Raw genomic sequence first — 25,516 nt, forward strand, 5'->3', positions numbered from 1 at the left:
CAGGAGAAATCCTCCTTCCGTCGGACCTTCCCATCGCAGCTGAGCGCCCAGGGAAATCCCGGATACTCACCCTCAGCGACGGGCTCCGAGCTTTTCAAATGGAAGTTACTGGACCAGGAGTCATCGAAGTGGCATGTCCAGCGAAGACTTGCGCCATCGTTTGAGTTTGGCTCAAAGGCCTCGGGCCACCCAGAGGGCCGACCCCCGAGATCGCCTCAACTCTCAGAGAGGAGACCCAGCTAGAAACGGTAGTCATGCTCGCCAAGGGGAGGGTCTGTCAGAAGTACATGACAGCGGGAATGTCCCACATAACCTATCTCAAGATAGGAGGGACAATAACCTGCCTAACGCATACAATGGAACTAGAGTTGTTGCACAGCCCCATAACAACCAAGGAAGTAAGGACCAAACCCTGGAGCAGCGGGCTCAGATGGAGGAGCTAATGAGAAAGCTCCTATCGGAAAAAGAAAAAGATGAGTACGACTCAGGGGACGAACTCGAGCTCTTCGCTCCCAGCATAGCAGCCACGACATATCCACCTGGTTTCCATATGCCACACTTGTCCAAGTTCAATGGAGACGGGGACCCGTCAGATCATTTGGGTATGTTCAACAGCCTGATGATGGCCCACAACATTGGTCCCGAGCTGAGGTGTTTAATATTTCCTTCCACCTTGACTGGGGCCGGGCAGGCAATGGTTCAAGCAGAATAAAAAGCAGTCCATCAACTCATGGAAAACCTTTTCTGCCGACTTCAAAAGGGCATTTGAGCTTCTCAGGCTGCCCACGTCAAAGCCGACAACCTGGCAAACGTAAGACAACAGCCCGACGAACCTTTGAAAGCTTACCTGAGCAGATTCGCAAACGTCGTGGCTCAAGCCAGGGACGCAGATGATAGTTCCAAACTTATGGCCTTGAGGACTGAGATCCTCGTTGGAGGCAGACTCTGGGAAGAGATACAGAGAAAAGGTGTCAGCACCGTGAACAAATTCCTAAATAGGGCCCAGGGATGAATAAACCTGGAGGAGGCGCGAGCATCGGCCGCGGGAACCAGCCAAGCCTCTGATCATCCCGCTGGAGTAGGAACGGATGTCGTGACAGCGACCCAAATCGTTACACAGAATAACCAATTTGGTGGAGGCAAGAGAAAAAGGAGCAGCGAGGGCGGCCAGCACGGCCCGAAGAAGAACAAGCCCGCAAAAATTTTTAAGCCAGTCTACGCGACTTATACCGAGCTCACAAACACTAGGGAGAACATTTTCCTAGCAAACTCTGCTCGCCTCCCCTGGAAGAAGCCGGAGCCTTTGAAGCACCAGAAGGCTAAACGAGACCCCTCCAAGTTCTGTCGATTCCATAGCGACATTGGCCACAACACTGACGATTGTAGGCACCTGAAGGATGAGATCGAGACTCTCATCAGAGCCAGACCCTTGGCTCAGTATGCGCGAAATAGAGTTCCCGTCAGTCAACCAGCTCCAGAAGTTCCGATAAGTCAGCCCGGGTCTCGGATATATTAGGACACCCCTCCTCCTGTGATAGGAGGAGAGATCTCCACGATCTCCGGAGGCCCCCATCTAGCCGACACGAGCAGGGGGCCCAGAAGAGATATGTCAACGAATTGACAGCTCATAACAGAGTGGATTCGTCCCAGAGCAGCATCTACCCAAATAGCAACGGTTAGAGAGGCAACCAATCATATTCACCGAGGAAGATGCCAGTCACGTCCAATTCCCTCATAATGACCCTCTGGTCATAGCCGCTCAGCTCGCTAACCGGAGAGTTAGGAGGATATTGGTCGATAATGGGAGCTCCGTAAACCTGCTGTTCCGGTCTATGCTGGAAAATATGGGTTTATCTGTCACCGAGTTGAAAGCCACTTCCATGATGCTATATAGATTTTCTGGAGAAGGGTCGGCAGCAATAGGAACAATCGAGTTGGTGATCACCTTGGGAGAGGGACCCCGGACTGTCTCGAAACTCCTCGAGTTTGTGGTCATCGATTGTCCCGCCGCGTACAATGTTATTTTGGGCCGACCTACTTTGATAGCGTTCGAAGCAATAACCTCTATCCGTCACCTCGCACTAAAATTCCCCTCCTCCACGGGGATATGCCCCGTCCGAGGTGATCAGCTTGCTGCCAAGGGATGCTATAGCATTTCTATGAAGGGAAAATCAAAACCCGGGCAGTAGACGATGACCATCCAGGGTGGGAATGAGGAATCTCAGGAACTTGTGCCTAGTCCTGAGATTGAAAAACCTCAGAATGCCAAAGGGGAGGATATCATCTTAAATAATGATATTGACCCCAGAATAGGCGAGGATAGATCCGAGCTCCAAGCCATCGAGAAACTCGAGGAGGTAGCATCGACCCACAAGACCCCTCGAAGGTGGTAAAGCTCGAGAAAAATCTATGTAGCGAAAGGAAGGCGGAGCTGATTAGGTTTCTGCGAGAAAATCTAGATGTGTTCGCTTGGTCTCATGGAGACATGATAGGGATCCGTCTGAGCATCATCATGCACACCCTCCACTTGGATAAAAGCGTACCTGCAAAATCCTAGAAACAAAGGGGCCTAGGAACAACCCGAGCTAAGGCCCTAGAGGAGGAAGTAGCCCGGCTCTTGAAGTGCAGCTTTATCCGCAAAGCAAAGTTCTCGGTCTGGGTCGCCAATCCTGTGTTGGTCCCGAAGCCCAACGGGAAATGGCAGACATGCATCGACTTTTCCGATCTGAACAAAGCCTGCCCCAAAGATTGCTTCCCTTTGCCAAGGATTGACCAACTGATAGATGCCACGGCGGTGCACGAGCTCATGCCTTTTATGGATGCATACTCGGGCTATAACTAGATCACCATGAATTCAGCGGACCAGGAACACACTAGCTTCATGACCCCAACCAACGTGTATTGTTACAAGGTCATGCCTTTCGGGCTGAAAAACGCAGGAGCTACGTACTAGAGGTTGGTAAATAGGATGTTTACCAATCAAATCAGGAAGAATATGGAAGTGTATGTTGACGACATGTTGGTCAAGTCCAAAACTTCCGATAACCATGTCTCCGATCTAGAGGAATGCTTCAAGATTTTGAGAGAGTACGACATGAGGCTAAACCCCCAAAAGTGTACTTTCGGGGTTGCGTCAGGAAAATTCCTGGGTTTCATCCTCAATACCAGGGGAATAGAAGCAAACCCCAATAAGATCAGGTCGCTACTCGAGATGCCCTCACCCCGATTGCGAAAAGACGTTCAGAGTCTGACAGGAAGGGTGGCGGCCCTTAATCGGTTTATTTCTAAATCTACCGACAAGTGTTTGCCATTCTACAACCTGCTCCGGGGAAATAAAAAATTTGAGTGGACCGAGGAATGCGAACGTGCCTTCCTCGACCTGAAAGCACATTTAGCCGAGCCGCCCGTATTATCCAAACCAACAGTAGGAGAGCCTCTTTTCCTTTACCTAGCTATCACGGAAGATGCAGCTAGCGCCGTATTAGTCCGAGAAGAAGACTGATCTCAAAATCCAGTCTATTACATCAGCAAGAGGCTTCTCGGAGCTGAATCCCGGTATCCATTGATGGAAAAGATGGCTTTCTGCCTTATTACAACCTCCCAAAAGCTCAGGCCGTATTTCCAGTCCCACTCAATACACGTCATAACCGATCAGCCTTTAAGGCAGGTTTTGCAAAAACCTGAAGCATCAAGGCATCTATTGAAGTGGGCTATCGAACTCAGCCAATTTGAGATACATACCGCGAACTGCAATAAAAGTCAGGCCCTGGTTGATTTTGTGGCAGAGTGCACAGGGTTCCGAGAAGATCCTGTAGAAGAGTCAGCTCAGGCCTCATGGAAGGTCTTCGTAGATGGCTCGTCTAACAAGAACGGCTCTGGGGCTGGAATCATATTGATATTCCCAGAGGGACATCGATTCCACTCGGTGTTACGATTCGAGTCCAAAGCATCCAACAACGAGGCCGAATACGAAGCTTTACTAGCTGGGCTAAGGGTGGCCTAGGAGCTGAGGGCCAGCTTTGTCCAATGTTACAGCGATTCCCAGCTCGTGGTAAACCAAGTGTTAAGAGAATACCAAGCACGGGGAACCAATATGGCTGCTTACCTGGCCAAGGTAAAGGAAGAATTATCCGCATTTGAGCGCGGCTCAATCGAGCAGATACCTCAGGAGCATAATGCCAATGCGGACGCCCTGGCAAAGCTCGCTACCTCTGGGGAAGTGGAGACCTTGGGGCTGGTTCCGGTAGAGTTCTTGGAAAGACCAAGCATAGAGGAAGTCAGGGCGGAGGTCGAGATGATTGACGCCAGACCGACTTGGATGACTCCCATCCTCGAGTATCTCACAACAGGAAAGTTACCCGAGGAGCGAAATGACGCAAGGCGGGTACTTTACCAGGCTCCAAGATATACAGTGATAGATGGGATATTATACCAACGTGGACACTCTTTACCTCTCCTACGGTGCGTTCTGCCAAGTGAGGCGAATTGTAACCATTAAGAGTGCACCCATATATATATATATGAAACTATATTCTTGATTTACTTAACAAAATAATAACAATAATAATTAAAATTAATTAATCATAATAATTTCCATATTAATAGAAAATCAATTATATATATTTTTATAATTTATTTAATATCTAATATTTTCTAGAAAATTGGACAGCACAACGGCTATAAAATGGACAATCCCAAAATCAAAACTTGTATCACAAATACATATAATCCCAAACAGCCAGTATGATTACAGAAAAATATTCAATATATCAAGAATATATAATTATATACTATAAATACACATAATAATAATTACTGTAATCAATAACAATATAGATCAAAGAATTTATACCACAATGATCGGGTTCCACAACAAGTCAAACGATGATTTTCTGAAACTCAAAACGTACTTCGGAACCTCGAACGCTAAGTTTCGACCATCGGTCTACGGTGGATCGCGGTGGCTCGTGGTGGGCCCACCACTCAACTATGGTAGATGTAGGAACAATTTATTGGGTTTTGAAGCCCACGACACGAGGACACATGATGGTGGTGACGGATCAGCAAACGGATGCCCGAGGTGGCCGAATCGCAACTTTGAAGTTGCAGGGTGGTCGAACTTAAATCGACTGGTTGAGGTATTTAATCGGCGAGTGAGCTCTAGATTCCCGCGTGGTCGATAGTTCGGAGGCCTCTGAATCTAACGGTCCGGCGCGTGGCTATATGTGGTGGCTAGAAAGTAGTCCTGTGTCATCGACAACAGTAGCATGCAAAGAGGAGAAGAAAGTGAGAGAAAGAAAGAGGAAGAGAAGGAGAGAGAAAGAGAAGAAAATTTTTCTGAGGAGAGAGAGAGTTGAGGCTCGGATAAAAGGCTGAAGCCTCTCTTTTTTTTTTGAAATTACACTTGGACCCGAAAATATTAAAATTCTTTTCAAATAAGCCCTTTAGCAAAACTTTCTTAATTTTATAAAAATCCCCAATTAAAATTATATGACATTTGGATCCAATACTTGACTACTCAAGTTTCTCTCTCTTTAATCTCATTAATAACATAAAATCATATTTTAAACACTAATTTTCCATTACTATTTCTTAAATTTGTAAAATTGTACATTTTATGTATTGAAACTCTGATTTGTAATAAAAAAATGTATTATGAAAATGTTGGATATTACACCAGAAGCCGAGGTACAGCGATCGCCGAAGAAAACTGGACCCAGATTGAGCAGCGACCGCTGAAGAATATGGAGGTAACGACGGAGGAGTCGTCAGGACGTGCACTTGCCTGGATAGAGGGGTCGCCTGATAGAGGAGTCGCTTGGATACAGGAGCATCGACCACCAGGCTTGCACAGAGAAATCGTCGGAGAAGATGAAGTGTAGATCACCGGAAAAAACGAGCCTTATGGCTCTGATACCATAACCAGATTAAAGAAAAATAGTGTATATATCTAATGTGGTATATTTACTACCTAGAGCTGATATTATATAGGCTATGTACAAATTGAAAATCTTAATTACATAATAAAACACAATAAATAAAATTTGTATAAATTAGGGAACTAAATGATCAAATCCTTAGGATTTGATTTTCCTATGTGTCAACAATTTATTTATATTCTCAAATACTTCAAAAAGAATTTTTCACTATTTTTTCATATATCTAATCATAAAAAATAAATCAAAATGTTTTCTTATTAAAAGAAGCTATGTGATTGTGGAAATCAAATAATATTGACAAGTTGCATTTACTGAACAAAAATTTCTTATTTTTTTGGAGCCAAATACAATAAATAAGTAATAATATGTTAGAAACTCATGATTATGTAAATTTCTTTATTTTTTTTTAAATAACATGATTACAAGAAACATAACATGTTATAAAATCATATTGGTTGTAATTTGAGATGATGAAAAATCAAGTTAAAAAATAAAACCAATTTATAATTTCTTGGTGTTGTTTTGTGTAATAATTAGGGGTGCTCAGGATCCAAACCAATCCAATTACAAAAAATTGGATATCCAACTACAGTTAGATTAGATTGGATTTGAAAAGTTGGATGTTAATTGGATTAGATTGGTTATTAGATGACGTTCTGAAAATCCAATTAGGAACCGAACTGAACCAATCCAATCCAATCTTTATTATAATATTTATATATATATATTATATTAAGGTAATTTACTCGTTTGGTGCCTTGTATTTTTACAAAGTATTGTTTTGGTACATTTTTTTAATAATGTTCATATGGTACCCTGTATTTTAAAAGTATACATATTTGGCACCCTAGAATCAGTTTCGATAGATAAAATTTTGTCAATATGACAAAATTACTACTAGTTATATGTAATTAAGTAATTAAATTTGAATTTAGAACTCGTATAATTGAGAGTAGTTTGATTAAATTGGTAAATTTTTATTAATTAAATTTGAGTTTAAGATACCAAATATGTATGATTTTAAAATACATGATACAAAATATATATGATTTTAAAATACAAGGTACCAAATGAGCATTATTGTAAACATAGTTACCAAAATGATACTTTATAAAAACATAAGTTATCAAATTGTTACCTACCCTTATATTAAATATAAATATATTTAATTATAAAAGTTTATATTGGTTGTCATATAGTATATCTTATTATGTAGTAAATATATTATGTTAAGGACTTAATATGGTAATTTTAAAGTTTTAATGTAGTACTATTACTAAATATTGTTAGTTTTTTTGTATATTTTTTTAATTTTTAATATTAAAATTTAAGTTAAGAGATAAAAAAATTAATTAAAAAAACTGATCCAATCTAATTATAATTGGATTGGATTTTGAAACTAAATTGAATTAGATTGAAGGCTCATTTCTAACATCCAACTTTTAATTTAATTGAATTAATTAGGGGCAAAAAAGTTGGATCGAATGGAATGAATAACCTACTAATAATAACCAAAATAAAATTACTTATGGGTGCAGTAGAATAAGAATTAGAATATTTCTAATTTATTGAACCAGTAGTGCCACCACTAAAATCATCCATACAAGTGGAAGTGGGAAAGGAAAGAAAAAGGGCTAGGCTGGTTGTGGGTTCCACCTGCCATGCGGCGGAGGTGACTACTAGACCACCTCAAACCGTGGGAACGTGATCTCAACGCGGGCATTGGCCAAAGCAGTTGTTCTCACTGCTACACACTTTGTCTTTTTTGTTGAATCTTAATTCGTTCACGCTTTTTAAATCAATCACACGCTCACTTCTGATCTTTTAGCTGCTCATGTGAAATTTTAATCTTTCAATTTTTCTCAAACCAAATATATAGTTTCCTGGTTCGTATTTCACACCAATTTATTCGGATTCAGCTCCAGTTTGTAGCTGGTACAATGCCTTGGTGGGATCTGGGATTGTTTTCTCGTTTTAGAATTTTCGGCCGCGGCTTGCAGGTTAGTGGCATCTACGCAAGTTTCATTTATGTGTTCCTAAGTTTGTATTACAAGATTATATGAGTTAAAACTATCTGGGTCTGCCTTATTTTCCATTTGTCTTGTTTCCCTTGTTCCTATGTTGTTGGCATTGCTTAGGACAAGTTGGTTCTGTTTTGCATAACTGGTTTTCTGCCTTGAACATTGAAATTTGTGTTTCATAGATTTTTGAGTATGGGTTGATTTTTGTTGTTCTTGTATGAGATATAGTATCATTTGGTGTTGAGCTAGGAAATGGAGTGTTTTGGCGAATAAAATCTGATATTGTGTAATCCCTCTCCTTGAGCTCTAGTTGAAAGTTGAAAAGGATGTTTCTTTGTCAAAGATTTAACAGCTTAAAATACTATTTCTTTTTGGTACTCTCTAGTACTGGAATATATTATATGATAGGTAATGTGTTGTTAGTTTTCTATTGGCCCCTTGTCCTTTTAAACTTGATGCGGCGGTTTCTTCAGTTGGAATCTCTGTTTTGTTAACTATTACTCTTAAGGGTTTTACTCATAAATCTTGCAGATTCTAGGAGTATCGATTAGCTATAAAATAAAGAAAAAGTAAAATCCGAAGGAAGTGAAAGAACGAGAAGATTTTTCAGTAACAAGCAATGTTCTTGAAGCATAATCGTGAACAATATTGGTCCATGTTTCAATTTGAGAGTAAACATAATGAATCTGGGAGAGCTCCTCTTATGATATTAGTTCCTGAAGGTTTCTTTTGGGGTTATATAGGCTGTGTCAGGCAAGAGGGATGGTTCATCTGCAGTTACTAATGATTGGAATTCATCCATTGACTTCCCATTGATAGAAACCCAGAATGAAGAGGTATTTATTATTTTTTCTTCAATGTTAGTTTCAAGGAGAGGGGTTTCTAATGGTTTCTTAAGACTTAAGTAATTTTGTTGGCATTGTTTGATTTTATTCTTTTTCTTGTAAGAATTGTCTGGGTAGTCCCAAATAGGGGGCATTTGCATGGTTCTCATCTGAACCAGCATCATGGGATCATCAACTTTTGTTTTGCATTTTCTTATTTGGGCTATCAGGTATTCTTTGAATTTCTCCCCTATTTCATTAGGATAAGATGGTTTAGTTTTCCTCATGACAGACAGATAGTTGGATACAAGAAATGAGGACACGATGCTCGTTAAGAAAAATAAAAATTCAGCACATCAACTTTCACTAGTAGCCTCTAGTCTCAATACCTCAAAAACTTTGAAAAAGAATATCCTTAGTTCCCTTCATAGACCTTACCCATAAAGGTTGCACATTTTCAAACATCTCCTAAAAAATCTCCTTTTGTTTCCAACCAAATAATTTAAAATAAATCCAACTCAGTGACATTACATCCGATATTTTGTCTTCCTTTACCTATTTATTATGCAAAAAAGAGCCATAAATCAGTTTTTCATGTATATAATTAGTACTATCTTCTATGTTGCCTTGCTTGTGAGAAAACTGATATTTGTTGCTTTGTGCAAAGTATAGATTGTTGTGGAACATTTGATAATACTGAAACAAGTCAAAGAACACAGTAAAGATTTTGTAGTGTCCATAATGGTGAGTTTTATATTTTGTGGTATTTTTTTCTTGTTTTTGTATGTATGCATTCGAGAGGAAGGCTTACCTTGGGATACTCTGCTTATTCCTACCCGGTTATGACAAACTTATTCTCAGATTGCATTTTAATTATCACTGTTCATACAGCGGAGTGTCCTAGCTAAAGGACAATAGGTAAGTTCGTATTTTTGTTTTCTGTTGGGTTAACTTGGGACACCTTAGGATTTCAGATAACCCATAGCGAAGGCCGTGAAATAATTTATGTGTGCCTAATTGGAATTATTATTCACTTGTTTGCGAGGAGTCAAGAACTATGGAATCCATTCGCCATCTATATGTATATTTCTGGGTCACAAAGCATATAATGATTTGTGGCAAGAAAATATTTCATATCTTCACTTGTTAGAATATTTTATAAGGTTATGGTTGGTTGGGAGGAAAGGAATGGAATAGAATAAAAAGAAATCATTTTCATTTCATTTCTTACTTTGTTTATTTTTTTATTAACATATTGGAATAGTCTGATAGGATTTTACACACAACAGAATAATAGGGAAAACAAAAAGAAAGCTTAGGGAACAATCACTTTTGTTATCCAAGGAAAACTGCTACAAAACAAGAACACCCCAAACCAGTCAAAGAAAACCCCCTGGGTATTCGAGAGACGCAGAACTCTTCCAAGAGCAACCGCCCTCAAAACATAATCACACCAAAGCATATCCCTTATTCTATTCATCTTCCATATATGTACCCGTAACTAACACCCCTAACCAACTAATCACAACAAACTATATGAGCCCATACACTAAACATGACTACAAATACCCATATATCCTTCTAGTACCATTATTCTACCAATTCCCCCTTTGGTAGTCATTCCAATAGAATGAAGTTTCTACGTTTTTGGCAGATTAACCATTTATCCCAAAATTCGGAGGAAAAATACAATTGCACAATTAAAAGAATTTTATTAATTTTTTTCAAGTTTTTTTTTAATAACTCCATTATCATTCCCATTCATCTATTTTCATTACTCCCAACCATATGAGGGGTGAAGTTGAGAAAGAGGCAGAGGGAACTAGTGAGATAATGTGAGCTCTAAATTCTTGGGAGGTTTCCAAGTTCCTCAAAGAACTTGGATTATTTTCTTTGTACTTTCTTTCATTTTCAACAATAATGTTTCATATTTTGGCCTACTGTTTCTCCAGTTTGGGTTCCTATCAAATTGGAATTAGAGTTTTTTGGTCTTATCATAGCACTTGGGGCCGACAATGAAGTTCTATTGGTAACCATGGATGATATGTCAGCCAAGGCTGTTTTTTGGTGAGTTCATCTGCATATAGAGGCCTTAATTGAGAAGGTGGACAAACTCCTTCAGCATGAGGTGATTTGGATGTTGATGATGGACCTCGCCCAACTCCGTAGAGCGGTGCAACAAGAAGAGCTACGTGCTTCTAGATCAATCGGCAACAAATGACGTTGAAGATGGGTCAAGATCTTGATTGAGCTAGTGGTCTAGAAATGTTGATTGGCATTGTGTATGTTCTTCCACGAGATGTGGTGTTGGAGGAAGCCTCGACAAAGTTCGACGACCATTTGATGGAAACTAGACCAAATATGAAATCTAGAGACTAATCTTCATTGATATCAAGAACTGAGTTTCAATATTCCAAGTATTCAAGACCTTGGATATCTCCCAAAAAGAGTTTTACTCTTCCAAAATACACAATGATCCCATCCCTAACTTAGAGAGATTAACTACTATATATAGGAAGTCTCTTCTGCTAGGACTTAACCAAATAACTACCCCAACTAATTAAAAATACAACTCAGCCAATTAGGAAAATACAACTCAGCAACAACTTCTGATTAACATGCATACGAGGCCTAACAATACCCAAGCCCCAAACTTTCACCTTGTCCTCAAGGTGATAATTTAAAAATTGCTCTTGCAATAGTCGGTAGTCTTCCAATTCTCCTTGGGTTGCTGTGGTACACTATGCAGCAGTTGAATCAGTGGGAAAATATATGAATCCAAAACCAACAATCATCAGTGCGTCCTTTGTTGCTGGCAGCAGTATACCAATTTCAGGGTTCATAGTTGTTGGCAGCTGGTAGAGTGCCCTTGGGCCTTGCGATTAACAATCACATATTGATTTTTGATTTCTACGTATTAGGTTTGGTCCTTGCAAGCTATCAAGGAAGTTGTGTCAGCCACCACCAGCACTGGAGTAAAGATTCTCAAGTCCATTGGGTGTTGCCAACAACTACATCCTTCAAGGTTGCCCTGTTTTGAGGTTCTCAGTTCTAAACTTGATGGATGAGGTCGTCCATCTCACACAAGTTGTTGGAATGAGTACTATCGATCATGGCTTTTATTACTGTTTGAGCACTTGCAGCAGGACTCTAAGGACATTGCCTTTGTTGGTGAATAGATGTGCAATTTCTTCAGTGGTTACTGAGGTTGACTAAGCTTGCAAAGGGATTAAATCTCGTTTTCTTGTTTTGAGTTGGACGAATGAGTCTAACCACCCCATGGTGATTTTTGGCTTGCAGCAGTTCCTCGACCATTGATGTTCACTAATGGTGTTTTTGCCATGGTCAGTAATCTTGCCAAATCTTTCAACTCCAGCAAGATTGTTGGTCCCAATTGCCTATTCAATTTTCTTGGTGATTCTGACTACACTTTCATTGGAACTAGGAATCGAGGAAGATGCTCATAAAGCTTGACATTGGTTATGACCTTTAGGTGTTGAAGTTTGTGGATATTTGGGGTTTGGCTCGGGCTAGGAATGGAAATAAAATTACTCTGACAATTGGGTTTAAAGATTTGGGTTGTCCGATAATATTAAGAGGGATTTCTTGAAGCCCACAACAATTACAATGAGTCATTGGGCTAAGTTGTACCTTAGTCCTGCTCATGTCAAGTATGCATGTGTTGATGCCTTTGTTTCTTTGAGATTGGAAGAGTTTTGAGGGCACGGGATAGGTTTTGAATTGAACCTTATTTTTTAATATATATATATATATATATATATATATAATTGGAATAAAAAGCTTTGAGCAGGGCTAATTGTGGCTGCATGTGCCTATGGGAGGCTTTCATGCCATTTTGTATATCCCAGGATAACAATTGTCATGGGTGGGAATGGTTGGTTAGAATAATATATAAATGTGGTGTGGGGTTGTGAAAAAGGTGAAGGAAAATTAGTGAGGTGGTGTGGTGAGCTCTGAGCTCTGGGTGGTTTCCAAGTCCCTCGAAGAACCTGGGTTATTTTATTTGCACTTTTTTGTAACAATTTTTTTTAATTATCAATAATATTCCATATTTATTTTGTCAAAAAAGAAAAAAAAAGAATTCCATATTTTGGCGTACTGTTTCTCTGGTTTGGGTTCCTATTAGAAAAAACTGCTCAAGTTTCTTATTAGATGTGGGAGTAGTAAGCTTAGTCTGCAATATGTGAAGATCACTAATCAGGTTTGAGTCTTCTTAGCATTATTTGGATTCTCTCCAGATTCTATATTGGGTACTTGCCATTTAGCTTTTCCTTCTTAATTATAACAAATTTTGGCGGCTTAAGTTTGCTTATCTCATTTATGTGCGTGCATCCTTTTTGCAACTGCTTCATGAGTATTGTCATCAATATTCATGGTTTCTTGTTTGTCACCTAGATTTGGATGGCCACTTCATCACGCAGGAATGGTGGCAGGAGGGCAGAATGCCCCTATAAAGTTTTTCTCACTTTTAATTTTTGTTGATAATATGTGAAATATTTTAAATAAAACCATAAAAAAAAAGATTTTTTATCAAACCCCCTGAAAATATAAAATTATAATTAGCTCCTCATATAAAAACTTTGTTCTGTCCCTGTACTTACATAATGCATTATCTTTAGCAGATACAGCACTGATCCTCTCAACTGCTGATTCAATTACATTACAGAGCATTTTATCTGTTGTTTTGATATCTAACTATCTTGTTAATTTATTCATTATCATGACCATTATTTTAGACTTCCCTTTTGTTTTTCACAAAATAAACTTTTCATATGATAATGAAATGCAGCACTATTGAAAAATGCTAATAGTTTTATGTCTGCTTAGCAGCAGAGTGGAATGCAGGAAGTTCAACTTGGTTCACATACTTTAAGGTCCCATGGAGTCATCGTTGCAAAAACACACATGCATGATTGGTTAATACTCATGCTTCTCGTCCTGCTAGAGATCTGCCTATACATTATCCATCCATTTTATCGCTTTGTTGGGAAAGATATGATGACTGATCTCAAATATCCCTTGAAAAGTAACACGGTGCCTGTTTGGGCTGTTCCTGTAAGTTTTGATCTGTTAACATTTTCTTAATGTATTCCTCCTACATTCAACAATTAGGTTAACAGATGAGAACTAATGTATATCCCTTCTTTCTCTTAGATGTACGCAATTCTGTTGCCAATAGCGATTTTTCTTGTTGTGTATTACCGTAGGAGGGATGTCTACGATCTTCATCATGCCATATTAGGTGATGAAATTTATGGCTCCATAGATTCATTGCTATTTTATGCAAGCTGATAAGGAAAGTTTTATTGAACATCATATTGATAATTTGGTATATCTTGTCGATGCAGGCCTTTTTTTCTCTGTTCTAGTAACAGGGGTTCTCACAGATTCCATAAAAAATGCTGTTGGTCGACCTCGGCCTGACTTTTTCTGGCGGTGTTTCCCTGATGGAAAGGATGTATGGTCTTCCAGATTTACAGTTCTTTGAAGCAGAGTTATCTTTTTTTTTCAAAAAAATATTTTATTCCAAAATAATCTCATGCAATTTCATCGACTAAACTATTAAAACTTTGATGCCACATAGATTTATGATCAATGGGGAGATGTTGTATGCCATGGTGATAGCAGTGTTATAAAGGAAGGACATAAGAGTTTTCCAAGTGGGCATACTTCATGTAAGTAGCACGTGATATTCTCTTCTGTACGGCTACTGAAACATGCTTGTGCAGACCAGATGAAGACAGATATTTTCTTACACTTGTTATGTGTGCAGGGTCCTTTGCTGGATTGGGTTTTCTATCTCTATACTTGTCTGGAAAAGTAAAAGTATTTGATCGCAAAGGGCATATTGCCAAATTATGCATTGTTTTTCTTCCTTTACTACTTGCCTCACTTGTGGGCATTTCTAGAGTGGACGACTATTGGCACCATTGGCAAGATGTGTTTGCTGGAGGTCTCCTAGGTTTGTCACAAGGACATTTCATTTTGTTTAGCAATTTTTCAAATGCATTTGTTGTTAGTGTTCACCATGGGTAAACACTTTGTGCAGGGCTTACAGTGGCTACATTTTGCTACTTGCAGTTCTTCCCACCCCCGTATCATGAGGAAGGTAAAGTGCCAGGCAGTTTTGTTTAACCAGTGTCATTTTCATAAGCAGTTCCTAAGATGCTTTTACGAGATCCATTATTTGTTTTATTAGTGTCATAACATTCGGTGAATGCCCATGTTTGAGAATGACAAAGGTGATGTTTCTTGTTTGTACCTATGACATGTTGTTGTATGTCTTCTTCATGGTGTTTTCTTCTAATACAAACCAAGGATTCAACTAATTAATATTTTGAAGGCTGGTGAATTTTCATCCTCTTCCAAAATGATGGAAAGATCTATCACTTCTATTCTCATTTAGTCATTTCTAGAAATTCCTACTTGCGCAATTCCAACACTTGCAGATGCTCAAAGAATTCTGAATTTTAGTTTTGTCAAATCTTTTTTAAAAGTTTCATCATGTCAAAGTGGCTTGCCATGGATGTGACGTTGCCTTGTAGGTGGTTAGACAGTAACAGATTGCATTATATATTATAGTCTAATATTTTAGTTGTACCAGATTGGTGTTGAAGATATGACATCTTCATATAGTTTTCCCTTACCCGTTCTTGCACTCCTTTATCTAGTATATAACCTCATTTTGAATTACTAAAATCTAAGCTTCTAAATGAACTAGCAAATTTTTGGCCCTATGATTCAGGCATACCTGTCTGGTGGGTATTTGTGGTGGTAATCCCAAAATTTTCTAAAATTACTGTTTTCTTTTCAAATTTTATTTTATAAACAAAGTTGTTAGCTGGGTAATATTATTTTTAAAAGTGATTCAATTTCATAACTTCAGTTACTCAACCCTTGAGACTAGGTTTTGAAAATTGAATAACTACCTACCTCAACCATGTTTACTACTTGAGTTGGAGCTTAAAGCCATCTGTGCTGTTCTGTATGATTTTGTGTAGGTTGGGGGCCATATGCTTATTTTCGGGTGCTGGAGGAGTCACGTTCAAGTGCTCAAGCAGCCAATATGGTAGATATGCGCAATGGGCGAGCAGCACAGGCAGAAGTTGCTAACCAAGAAGAGGAAGGAAGCAGCCATGGTTTCATGGGTCTACATTTGGCAGATGATCAATCTGCTTTGACTTTGGAGGAATTGGAAACTGGGAGGAGATAACTATGTACATATGTTGCTTTTAGCTCCAAGAATTTATTGCTTAAATTCATTTGGGCCTATATATAGGTAGGTGTGTGCTATTTATCTGTTTAAACCACAGTTTTGTTGGATTGGTTAGTATGGAATTTCTTTTTTGGCACTTATTGACCATTAATAGTTGTATCTAGACTTTTTATGTTATCCAATACACGTAGAAATGATTTATTAAATTTTTGCTAAGAACATAAAATTACCTTGACACTTATCTCATGTCTCCATTTCAACTCAATAGTACGAAGAAATTAGACTGGGTGTCCACTTTTCGATAACCCTTTTAATTTTTACTCAATTATTAATCCTCTTACTTTTATACTCAAATTTTTGTATCAATTGCAGTTGCCAAGAGTCGAACTCATGCCTTTTAGGTATCAGAAGAAGCAACACAACCATCATATTCAACTCTTTTTGTTCTGAATAATATTTAATAACAAATAAACACAACAAATACATAGTTAAATTAATAGCTAAAAATTTATACATTTTATTTTGTTAAACCTAGTAATATAACTTTTAAGCCTTCTTGTTTTAAATTTTAAAAAATCGTGGTTTAAATTTTTAGAAGTTGTTTAAATTTTAAGCCTTATAGTTTAAATTTTAAATACTAGTGGTTTAAATTTTAAGAAGTCGTGGTTTAGATTTTAAAGGATCATGATTTATATTTTATATGGTCGCGATTTAGATTTTAATCGCGTGATTTAACTTTTAAGCCTTGTGGAAATTTTAAAGAGTCGTTTAAATTTTAAGACTTGTTTTTAAAATTTTAAAGAGTCGTGGTTTAAAATTTAAATCTTGTGGTTTAAAGATTAGTGATTTAAATTTTAAAGAGTCATGATTTAGATTTTAAATAATCATGATTTATATATATATTTTTTTTTTAGTGAATAAGATTCAATGTATTACTCAACAGCCAAAAGGATACAATTCAGCCAGTTACAAGCCGACCAACCAGCTACAAAACCAAATACAAATCAAACAAATCCAACCTAAAGGAAACTTGCTCTTACTGAACTTAGTGACCCACTCCCTATCTATAGCTTTAGCCTTTTTAGGCATTACAAGAGAAAGTCTAAACTGAATCTCTCTAACAACTCTTTGTACAGTATTATCTACATGCCAAACTTTATTGCTCCAAAAAACATCATTTCTCACTCTCCATAGATGATACACGAGAGCTGCAAGAACAGAGTAAAGGATGCTCTTCCGAACAACACTCAATCTCTTAGCTTTGTGAGTCCAACGGAAAAGGTGCTCCAGGTTTAAGGAAGCTGAATTCCAACCCAAACTTTGCTTGATCTTCTGCAAACAGGAACTGCTATATTGACAGTGAAAAAAGAGATGACCAATACTCTCAATATCACCTCCACAAAGCAGACAAGATTGGTCTATTAATGGCTGAAACTTGTGCAATTGCTCTCTAGTACGAAGCCTCTGCAACATGACCAGCCAAAGCATAAATCTATGCTTCGGAATGCTCAGCCTATCCCAAACAACTTTGCTCCAGTTAACTGCAACAGGATGCTCAAACAGCAGATCATGACCAGCTTTAATACTATACCTCATCCCTGCAAATTTAGACAGCTCAATCTTAACTTTGAAAGCATTTTTGACAGCAACCAACCGCTTCCAGTACCAACTGCAATCTAAAGGCACCTGGTACTCCCACCAGGTGATTTATATTTTATACGATCGTGATTTATATTTTAAGCTTAATGGTTTAACTTTTAAGCATTGTGGTTTAAATTTTAAAAAGTTGTGGTTTAAATTTTAAGCCTTGTGGTTTAAAATTTTACGCCTCGTGGTTTAAATTTTAAAGAGTCGTGGTTTAAATTTTAAATACTAGTGGTTTAAATTTTAAAGAGTCATGATTTAGATTTTAAATAATCATGATTTATATTTTATATGGTCGTGGTTTATATTTTAAGCCTAGTAGTTTAACTTTTAAATCTTGTGGTTTAAATTTTAAAGAGTCGTAGTTTAAATTCAAGCCTCGTGGTTTAAAATTTTAAAGAGTCGTAGATTAAATTTTAAGCATGGTGGTTTAAAAATGTAAGACTTGTGGTTTAAATTTTAAAGAGTCGTGGTTTAAATTTTAAAGACTGGTAGTTTAAATTTTAAAGAGTCGTGATTTAGATTTTAAATGATCATAGTTTATATTTTATATGTTTAGTAGTTTAACTTTTAAGCCATGTGGTTTAAATTTTAAAGAGTCATAGTTTAAATTCAAGCCTCGTGGTTTAAATTTTAAAGAGTTGTGCTTTAAATTTTAAGCCTTGTGGTTTAAATTTTAAAGTGACGTTGTTTAAATTTTAAGCCTTGTAGTTTAAATTTTAAAGAGTCGTGATTTAAATTTTAAAGGATTCTGATTTATATTTTATATGACCGTGGTTTAGATTTCAAGCCTAGTGGTTTAACTTTAAGTCTTATAGTTTAAATTTTTAAAATTTGTTGTTTAAATTTTAAGACTTGTGGTTTAAATTTTAAAGAGTGATGGTTTATATTTTAAGTAATGTGGTTTACATTTTGAAAAGTTGTGCTTTAGATTTTAAGCCTTGAGGTTAATCTTTTAAAGGGTCGTAATTTAGATTTTATGTCTTGAGGTTTATATTTTAAATGATTGTTGTTTACATTTTAAGACTTATGGTTTACATTTTAAGCTTTGTTTTTTACATTTTAAGAATATAGTTGTCACACACACACACATATATATATATTTATATATATAACACACTACAATTAGAATACATTTACAATTTAACTTTAATATGACACATATAATACACACTACAGCAACACTTAGAACCATGTGCTCAAATAAGGGTGATATGGGAAGTCTCATGATAATAATGGGTAAAGTTCAACTAAATATATTTAGTGTCTAGTTTTAGTTAATTACTCCTAAATGTGAGTAGTTCTCAACTTTACCCATTTTTTTTAAGGGAATATAGTTTATTACTATTCAGATTGAAATCGACATAAGGTTACAATGTAATTTTATTGTCTAGTCAAAGAGCATGCAAAGATGCATTGGAAAATTAAACAATAAAAATTACAAAATAAAACAATGAAAGCTCGAAAACTTTGTCGCATCTGAAACTCCATAAAAGCGTGCGATTCCATTATGAAAATCGAATAAGATTTATAAGTAACTAAGATTCACTTTATATAAATATATACATATTGAGCAGGTTACTAACTATTGAGGAATTTACATGAAATATGGAAAAATTTCCAAAAGTTTGTTAAATATGACATTTTTAATTTTGTGCATTTTATATGGTATTTTTTGTTTTACTTTTTTTTTATTGGATTTGTTTTCTCATATTTGTGTAATAATTTAGTAGTATTACCATATATGATTTTATAAGATTATTGTGGCCAATTTTGAAATTTTTTGAGGGTATTTTAGTAATTATTACTATTATTTTAATTTATTTGTTTTTTTTACAGATAATGAAAAAAGTATTTTTAATTAAATTTTTTAAAAAAATCACAAAAAAGTCGATTTCGTGCCTCTTCGTTTCTGCCATGTAGGTACTTGAGCACCTATATTGTAACACCCTACTACCCTAGAGCCGTTACTATGTGGTTTTAAAATGTGTATTTGACTCGCTAATCGAGGTGTTAGACTCAAAAGTGTGATTAAATTAAAGTAAAAACTCATTTAATAAAACTTCCATATAAAAGGTTTAAACATTCATTAAAATCATAGAAAAGTTACATTGGGATCCCAAAATGTTGTTTAAGACATATTTACAACTCAAAAGTCATTGTATGATCGACCTAGGTGACAAAATTAGACACTTACACTGCCTTCCTCAAAAGTACCCCAGCCTGGCGGCTGGGTAGACCAAACATGTACGCACCGCTCCATGCCCTCCAACTCATGCTCGGTCGGCCTTTCCCTTGCCCTTACCTGCACCATAGAGCACCCATGACCCAAGGCCTAGCAAGAAAACTTCACCATCATAGCATATAACAATTCATTTCAATAAGTGCATAACTAAACAAACACAACAGACAATCTGCATGCACCCATTATAATTCACAACAACGACCTAAGTCGGCCAAGGTGCATTACCAGGCACCAAGTTCACGGTCCTAACTGAGCGGGTGAGTACAACACCCTTAGGTGGCCATGTCATGGCGGCCTGCATTCAGTATGCTTATTGCCGATTCCAGCCCTTGACGATCCCGACCCTTGCCGATCATTCACAAACACATATATGACATAATAGTTACAACATTTAAACATAACACTAAGCACAGATAATCGGGCCATGCCATGCTTTACATGCACAGACAATTTTCTTACCTTGAATCCCGAGCTGACCGTATAAGGCGATCCCGAACACGATCCCTAATCTTGAGCCTTAGCGGTATAACCTAGTCACAACGTAATAATGACTAACCATCAAAACCTAAACCAATTAAAAGCTTCAGAATATTATACTAACCTCTGGGACCTCGAATTCTACTAAAAAGGGTAGTAGAATCCTTCCTGGGCCCTTAAGTTTGAGTTCTTGAGCTTAAAAACCTGTTTTGGCTATTTTTCTTAATTAGAGTCGCAGCTCAACCCATAGGGCCGCAACATGCTACAAGTCAGAGAGCTCGGGGATCTTTCCTGGGAGACATGGGCCGCGGTGTGCCCCAACCAGCGCCGCAGTGCTTAGGCGATTTCAGAGAACTGCCAAGGCCCTTTCATGCACATGGGTGCCGAGGCTCGAGCTCGAAACCCAGAAATTCCCCAGCGTTTTCCTGAGCCAAATTCACCAAAATTCATTCTAAACATGCACTAATGCCATAATTGATCTAGAACTCACATTAACACAACATGGGGATCTCAATTACCCCAAAGACCAATCATAAATCCTACCCTAACTCTATAACTCAAGCTGAAATTGAACTCAGCTCAAAACCTTACTTAACCACATAATTTCACAAAGAAAACAAGTTTTAAACCATACCTCAGCAATAATTTCGACCCCAAATTGTCTCTTGATCCCAATCCCAGCTTCAATCCTTCAGCAAACTCATCCCTTTCATCCCTTCCCCCTTCAATTTTCCAAAGCCCTCAACCAAGCAGAGAGAGAGAGAGAGAGAGAGAGAGAGAGAGAGAGAGAGAGAGAGAGAGAGAGAGAGAGAGAGAGAGAGCAGCTGAGTTGAAAGTGTTCCTTCTGTTTTTTTATTTTTGCTTCCTCAAGGTTCTACAACCTAAGTCTATCCTTAATATCAAAAGACTAAAATTATCCTTAGTCCTTTAATGCCTCAAAGGGCAAACCTGTCCTTTACCACGTTTCCCCCTAATTCCTCAAATTATCCTATAAATTCCCAATTAATCTCGACATACCCAATTAATCACCAAATATCTACCCTATCCGATAAGCCCCAAATACACACTACATAGGCTCACCCCGAGCCAAGTATTTGACCCCGTTGTAACTTTTCCACTAATCCGCTCACTAGGATCGCCTCAAGCCAATTATCGCAAATATATCCACATAATAATGTTGCCTCAATCATATACACACATAATCACATTTATACCCTCAACGAGTCAAAATTACAAAAATGTCATTCTAATACTAAACGGGCCCACATGCATATTTACTACACTTAAACATGCATATATACTCATATTATAATATAACTCACGTAATCAAATAGTGATACACATATATCATAATTAAATCAATTATTGCTCTCACGACACACTAATCAAGGCACCAAGCCTTATTAGAAAATTTGGGATGTTATATATAACCTCCATTTTCTCTAGCTAGCTTCCTTCGCACACTTTATATTTTGCCGATTCCATTTTCTCCTGTTCTTCAAGCTTTTCGTGTTCTTCAATCGATTCATGTTCTTCATTTTCTTTTTAGGTTTTACTTTATATCAACAGATTCTAGCATTGTCGCTCGTGGATTTTATCGTTGTCTTGGCTTGTTCTATGTGGTGAGTTCCTTTTTACATCAGTTATATTAGTTTGTTTCAATGTATTTTTTTGGCAGTTGTGGATGGTTGAATTTGTATCACTATTAATGGGGGGGTTTTTGGTTTTCAGACACGTTTTGATGGTTAGTTTTTAAGTGGGAGGTTATGGGGGTTTTTGTTCAGTTTTTCCTTTTGTTTTTAATCACGTTTTTGTTGATTTGTTTCCAATGAGAAGTTTATGGTAGTTATTTTGATTCTTTGCATTATATATTTATATATATATCTATTTTTCACTTTGGATTTTGTTGTTTGTATTTTACTTTTGCAGTGCATTATGCATTTTAAGTTCAATCAACACTGATGGAATAGTCGGAGTTAGTTCCTAGTGATGTTGATATTAGAGTTGGTGAAGTTGGTGGTGCATCTGCTTATGAGAATATTGCTCAGAATGTGTTTAATTATGAGAAGAAATCTTCTGAAGATGTAGAGAATACTTCCAAGGTGGTTGACGTTGGTGATGAGATTGGTGAAGTTCTTCATATGAGGAGTAATATTACTCATGTGATGTCTGTAGCAAGGAAGAAGAGTAAATCTCTTGCAAAAGTGAAACAAAAGGGTAAATCGTCTGCATCTGGAAGTAAGGACGTTAAATTTGATGCAACGGGAAGTAAGGATGCTAAATTTGATACCACTGAGACAAAGCATGTTGTGGTATGGTTTTTTGTTTGTTTTATTTTTTAAAAAATAACAAAAAAAAGTTCATATGGTGTTGTTAATGTAACCGAGTTCACATTTTGTGTTTGTGTTTGTTTTTTATCGTTTGTCATTTTTCGTAAAATGTTTATGTTTCACAGCTACTGGTTACATGTGTAACTAGTTATACCATTAGGGGTTCCTACTATAATTTACTTAGACAAGATATCGAATTAATAAACCCATCAATTTTTCACATGGATTTGGATGACTTACAATCCACACTGTGTGACTTATGATCATAAATGATAGATTGTCAGATCAATTAACTCGAAGGTTAATCTAGTAACTTATAACAGTAAATGCCTTAAGATACAATCCATGATGCATACTATCTCTACTTCAAAAATCTCTGAAGGAAGGTTTTAGAAGAAATTTTTTGATAATAAACACTGATATTTTATTGCTTCGTAATTCTCCGCCTTATACAAAGAGAGGGGGTGGCCTTATATAGCCATGCACCCAAGCATAAAGGATTCAAACCTATCCAACTAAGGTCCTGACCTGAAATCTTATCTCTAAGTAAGGGATAAGATTCTGTTGTGATAAATTAAATATTTAATTTTAAATATGCAAGTGCACGTAATCACACAAGTAATATAATGATAAGTAAATTGTCTCCACATGGATTGCAAAATAGAAAAATAAGCAAAACAATTACTAAACAACTCATAAGTACTAAAAATCAAATGGGTTGTTTTTAGGCTAAACAAAATATTAAAAAGATGGAAATACTGAATTTAAAAACTGAACTGAACAAGAAAATTGAGAGAAATATATGAATTGAAAAATGGACTTGAATTATTGAATTCCCCTATATTAATCATCCTGAACAAATTGCAGACAGATTACGGTAGCAATATTCTAGCAAAACTCCCAGGTTAACAAGAATTCATGTAAACACTCATAAAAATTTCCCAAATTTTATGACATTAATTCTTCTACCTAATTAAACATATTCCTATGCAAAATCAGATTTAAGAATGCAAGTCAAAGTTCAATTCTCAAAAGTTACACAAGGCAAATAACATATCCCTATGTTACTTACTAACATAATCTAACCTAGATTATGACTTGTGTCATCCAAGCTCTTCCCATTACATTTAATCTTTCCAGCATTAAACATAATTAAATAACTTGCCATTGCTGGCCAAACAACAACAAGAAATTAATATAAGCACACTTGAATGAACAAAGGAGATTTTACTAAATAAAGTGCAAGAAATTGATAGACTATAACATAGGGTTCATCAACAATTTAAGCCACCTAAAAATTATTTTATGGCTGAGTTCATAAATATTAATCCACAATCAAAACAGCCCATAATATTCAGATTTATAAATCAACTCAGAAAATAATAAAATAAAGTTTAGGAAGAGAAGAAAGAACAAATCCAAAATGATGCTTGAGCTTTCTATGTTTGTCCTCCTTCTTTCTTGTTGATATTATGAGTTTTTCTCTTTTCTTTTGCTTGCTGGTTTTTTCCAAAAATGGTTGCTGCTTTCATAATACGGCTGATGCCTCCTTTTGTGTATTCTAGGTTTTCTCCTCTTTTTACCAAAAGTACCATATTGCCCCTTTTCTCCAAAAACATGAATTCCTCCTTTTTATTTTTGTCATTTTCTCCAATATGTTGACTAATTCTCTTTGCCCTTGCCACCTCAGCCAAAATTTCCAGCTTACCCATTGACTGCCACGTGTTCCATGTGCCCAAAAGCTGCCTGATCAAAATGCTTCAGCAAAATCTGTTTTTCTGCAGCAAACTTGATAATTTAGCCATCAACAACAAAATTCAATCAAAATAGTTTCACATGTTAGTTCATTCCTTGTGCGAATATTTATCTATGAAACTATTACCTTTAACCTAATAGCTATTAAAAACTACAAAAATAATTAAACTTAATTAAGATAATAAAAACACCAAAGTTAGCTACAAAAGCTAAAAATAAACTAACATCACCCATGATTTTTTCACAATTATAAGTTCAAAAGCACATGAAATAACTCTTTATTCAAGAGTTATCAAATTCCCTGAACAAAGCATAAATGAGATAAGGTAAAGACACCTAACCTTATCTTTAAATAAGGGATAAGATTCCCTGAGCAAAACATAAATAAAGTAAAGTACATATTTACTTTTACACACTGGACGACAAAGTAAAACACTTATTTAAATATTGTTTCATGGCTGGCACTGTAGTTAGAGTTATAAGCTGGGTCCTCGTGGAGTAGGTCCCATCTTGTTGGCTCTTTGTCCTGATCACTGCCAGCTAGGGGGTTGGGGGGCAGACCACGTAGTCTGTGTATGTGGTATCCCATTCCTTTCTTGTATACTGTAAGAGACAAGGATCTTGCATATCTGGAGTGTTGGCATGTGGGTCCTGAGAATCTTCAAAGTAATTACTTTTTCGCAAAATTACCCATTCAGTGTCAATCATTTTGTGTAGCGACGAATATTTTTGCTATAAAGTTTCTTTGATTTGGGTGGCCTGGATTGTCTCATGCTTTGCAATATGGAAGGCTTCAAGGGCCCTTGATATTTTACAAGTGTAGTCAGAAGGGAACGTATCGCAAGGAGCATCTTCTTCTGGCTTAGGCCATAACTCAGAAAGTATAGTCTGGTTTTTCTCAGACAGACTCTTTTGGATGTCCATGTATTCTTTGCCCCCAAGACCACATAATGGTTCTTCTTTTGATCTGTAGACTTCAAATGTTGGATTACTGACTATATTTTTTTCCTCATCAATCTTGGCATTAAGGCTAAGAAAGAGAAC

General features: G+C 36.9%; 1 protein-coding gene and 1 long non-coding RNA gene across 5 annotated transcripts; both read left to right on the forward strand.

The window, feature by feature from the left end:
- Nucleotides 1–7,559: 7,559 nt before the first annotated feature.
- Nucleotides 7,560–16,227, forward strand: LOC133818535 (lipid phosphate phosphatase 2-like). Of its 4 annotated transcripts, none has more exons than XM_062251448.1 (9): nt 7,560–7,939; nt 8,704–8,796; nt 13,633–13,860; nt 13,960–14,047; nt 14,154–14,263; nt 14,390–14,480; nt 14,579–14,767; nt 14,855–14,914; nt 15,807–16,227. In XM_062251448.1, exons 1-9 carry the CDS (start codon nt 7,880–7,882, stop codon nt 16,016–16,018), a joined length of 1,131 nt encoding a protein of 376 aa, XP_062107432.1. In that variant the 5' UTR covers nt 7,560–7,879; the 3' UTR covers nt 16,019–16,227. The 4 variants fall into 4 exon arrangements, with proteins under 4 accessions (XP_062107432.1, XP_062107434.1, XP_062107433.1 ...); XM_062251449.1 differs by having other exon boundaries at nt 7,561–7,939; nt 13,636–13,860; XM_062251450.1 differs by lacking the exon at nt 8,704–8,796.
- Nucleotides 16,228–17,012: 785 nt separating this feature from the next.
- LOC133818536 (uncharacterized) lies at nt 17,013–23,155 on the forward strand. Its single transcript, XR_009885936.1, has 3 exons — nt 17,013–17,723; nt 21,937–22,009; nt 22,317–23,155. It is a non-coding gene; the product is annotated as an uncharacterized LOC133818536 (long non-coding RNA).
- Nucleotides 23,156–25,516: the final 2,361 nt, after the last annotated feature.

Source organism: Humulus lupulus, chromosome 2, assembly GCF_963169125.1.
Source record: "Humulus lupulus chromosome 2, drHumLupu1.1, whole genome shotgun sequence".
In the NCBI taxonomy this organism is placed as follows: domain Eukaryota; kingdom Viridiplantae; phylum Streptophyta; class Magnoliopsida; order Rosales; family Cannabaceae; genus Humulus; species Humulus lupulus.

Bases quoted from the DNA above. Each gene is read 5' to 3' on its own strand.
- LOC133818535 (XM_062251448.1), top strand. From the start codon at position 7,880: ATGCCTTGGTGGGATCTGGGATTGTTTTCTCGTTTTAGAATTTTCGGC. The intron at 7,940-8,703 runs GTTAGTGGCATC...GGGGTTATATAG, and splicing joins TTTTCGGCCGCGGCTTGCAG to GCTGTGTCAGGCAAGAGGGA. The intron at 14,915-15,806 runs GTAAAGTGCCAG...GATTTTGTGTAG, and splicing joins ACCCCCGTATCATGAGGAAG to GTTGGGGGCCATATGCTTAT.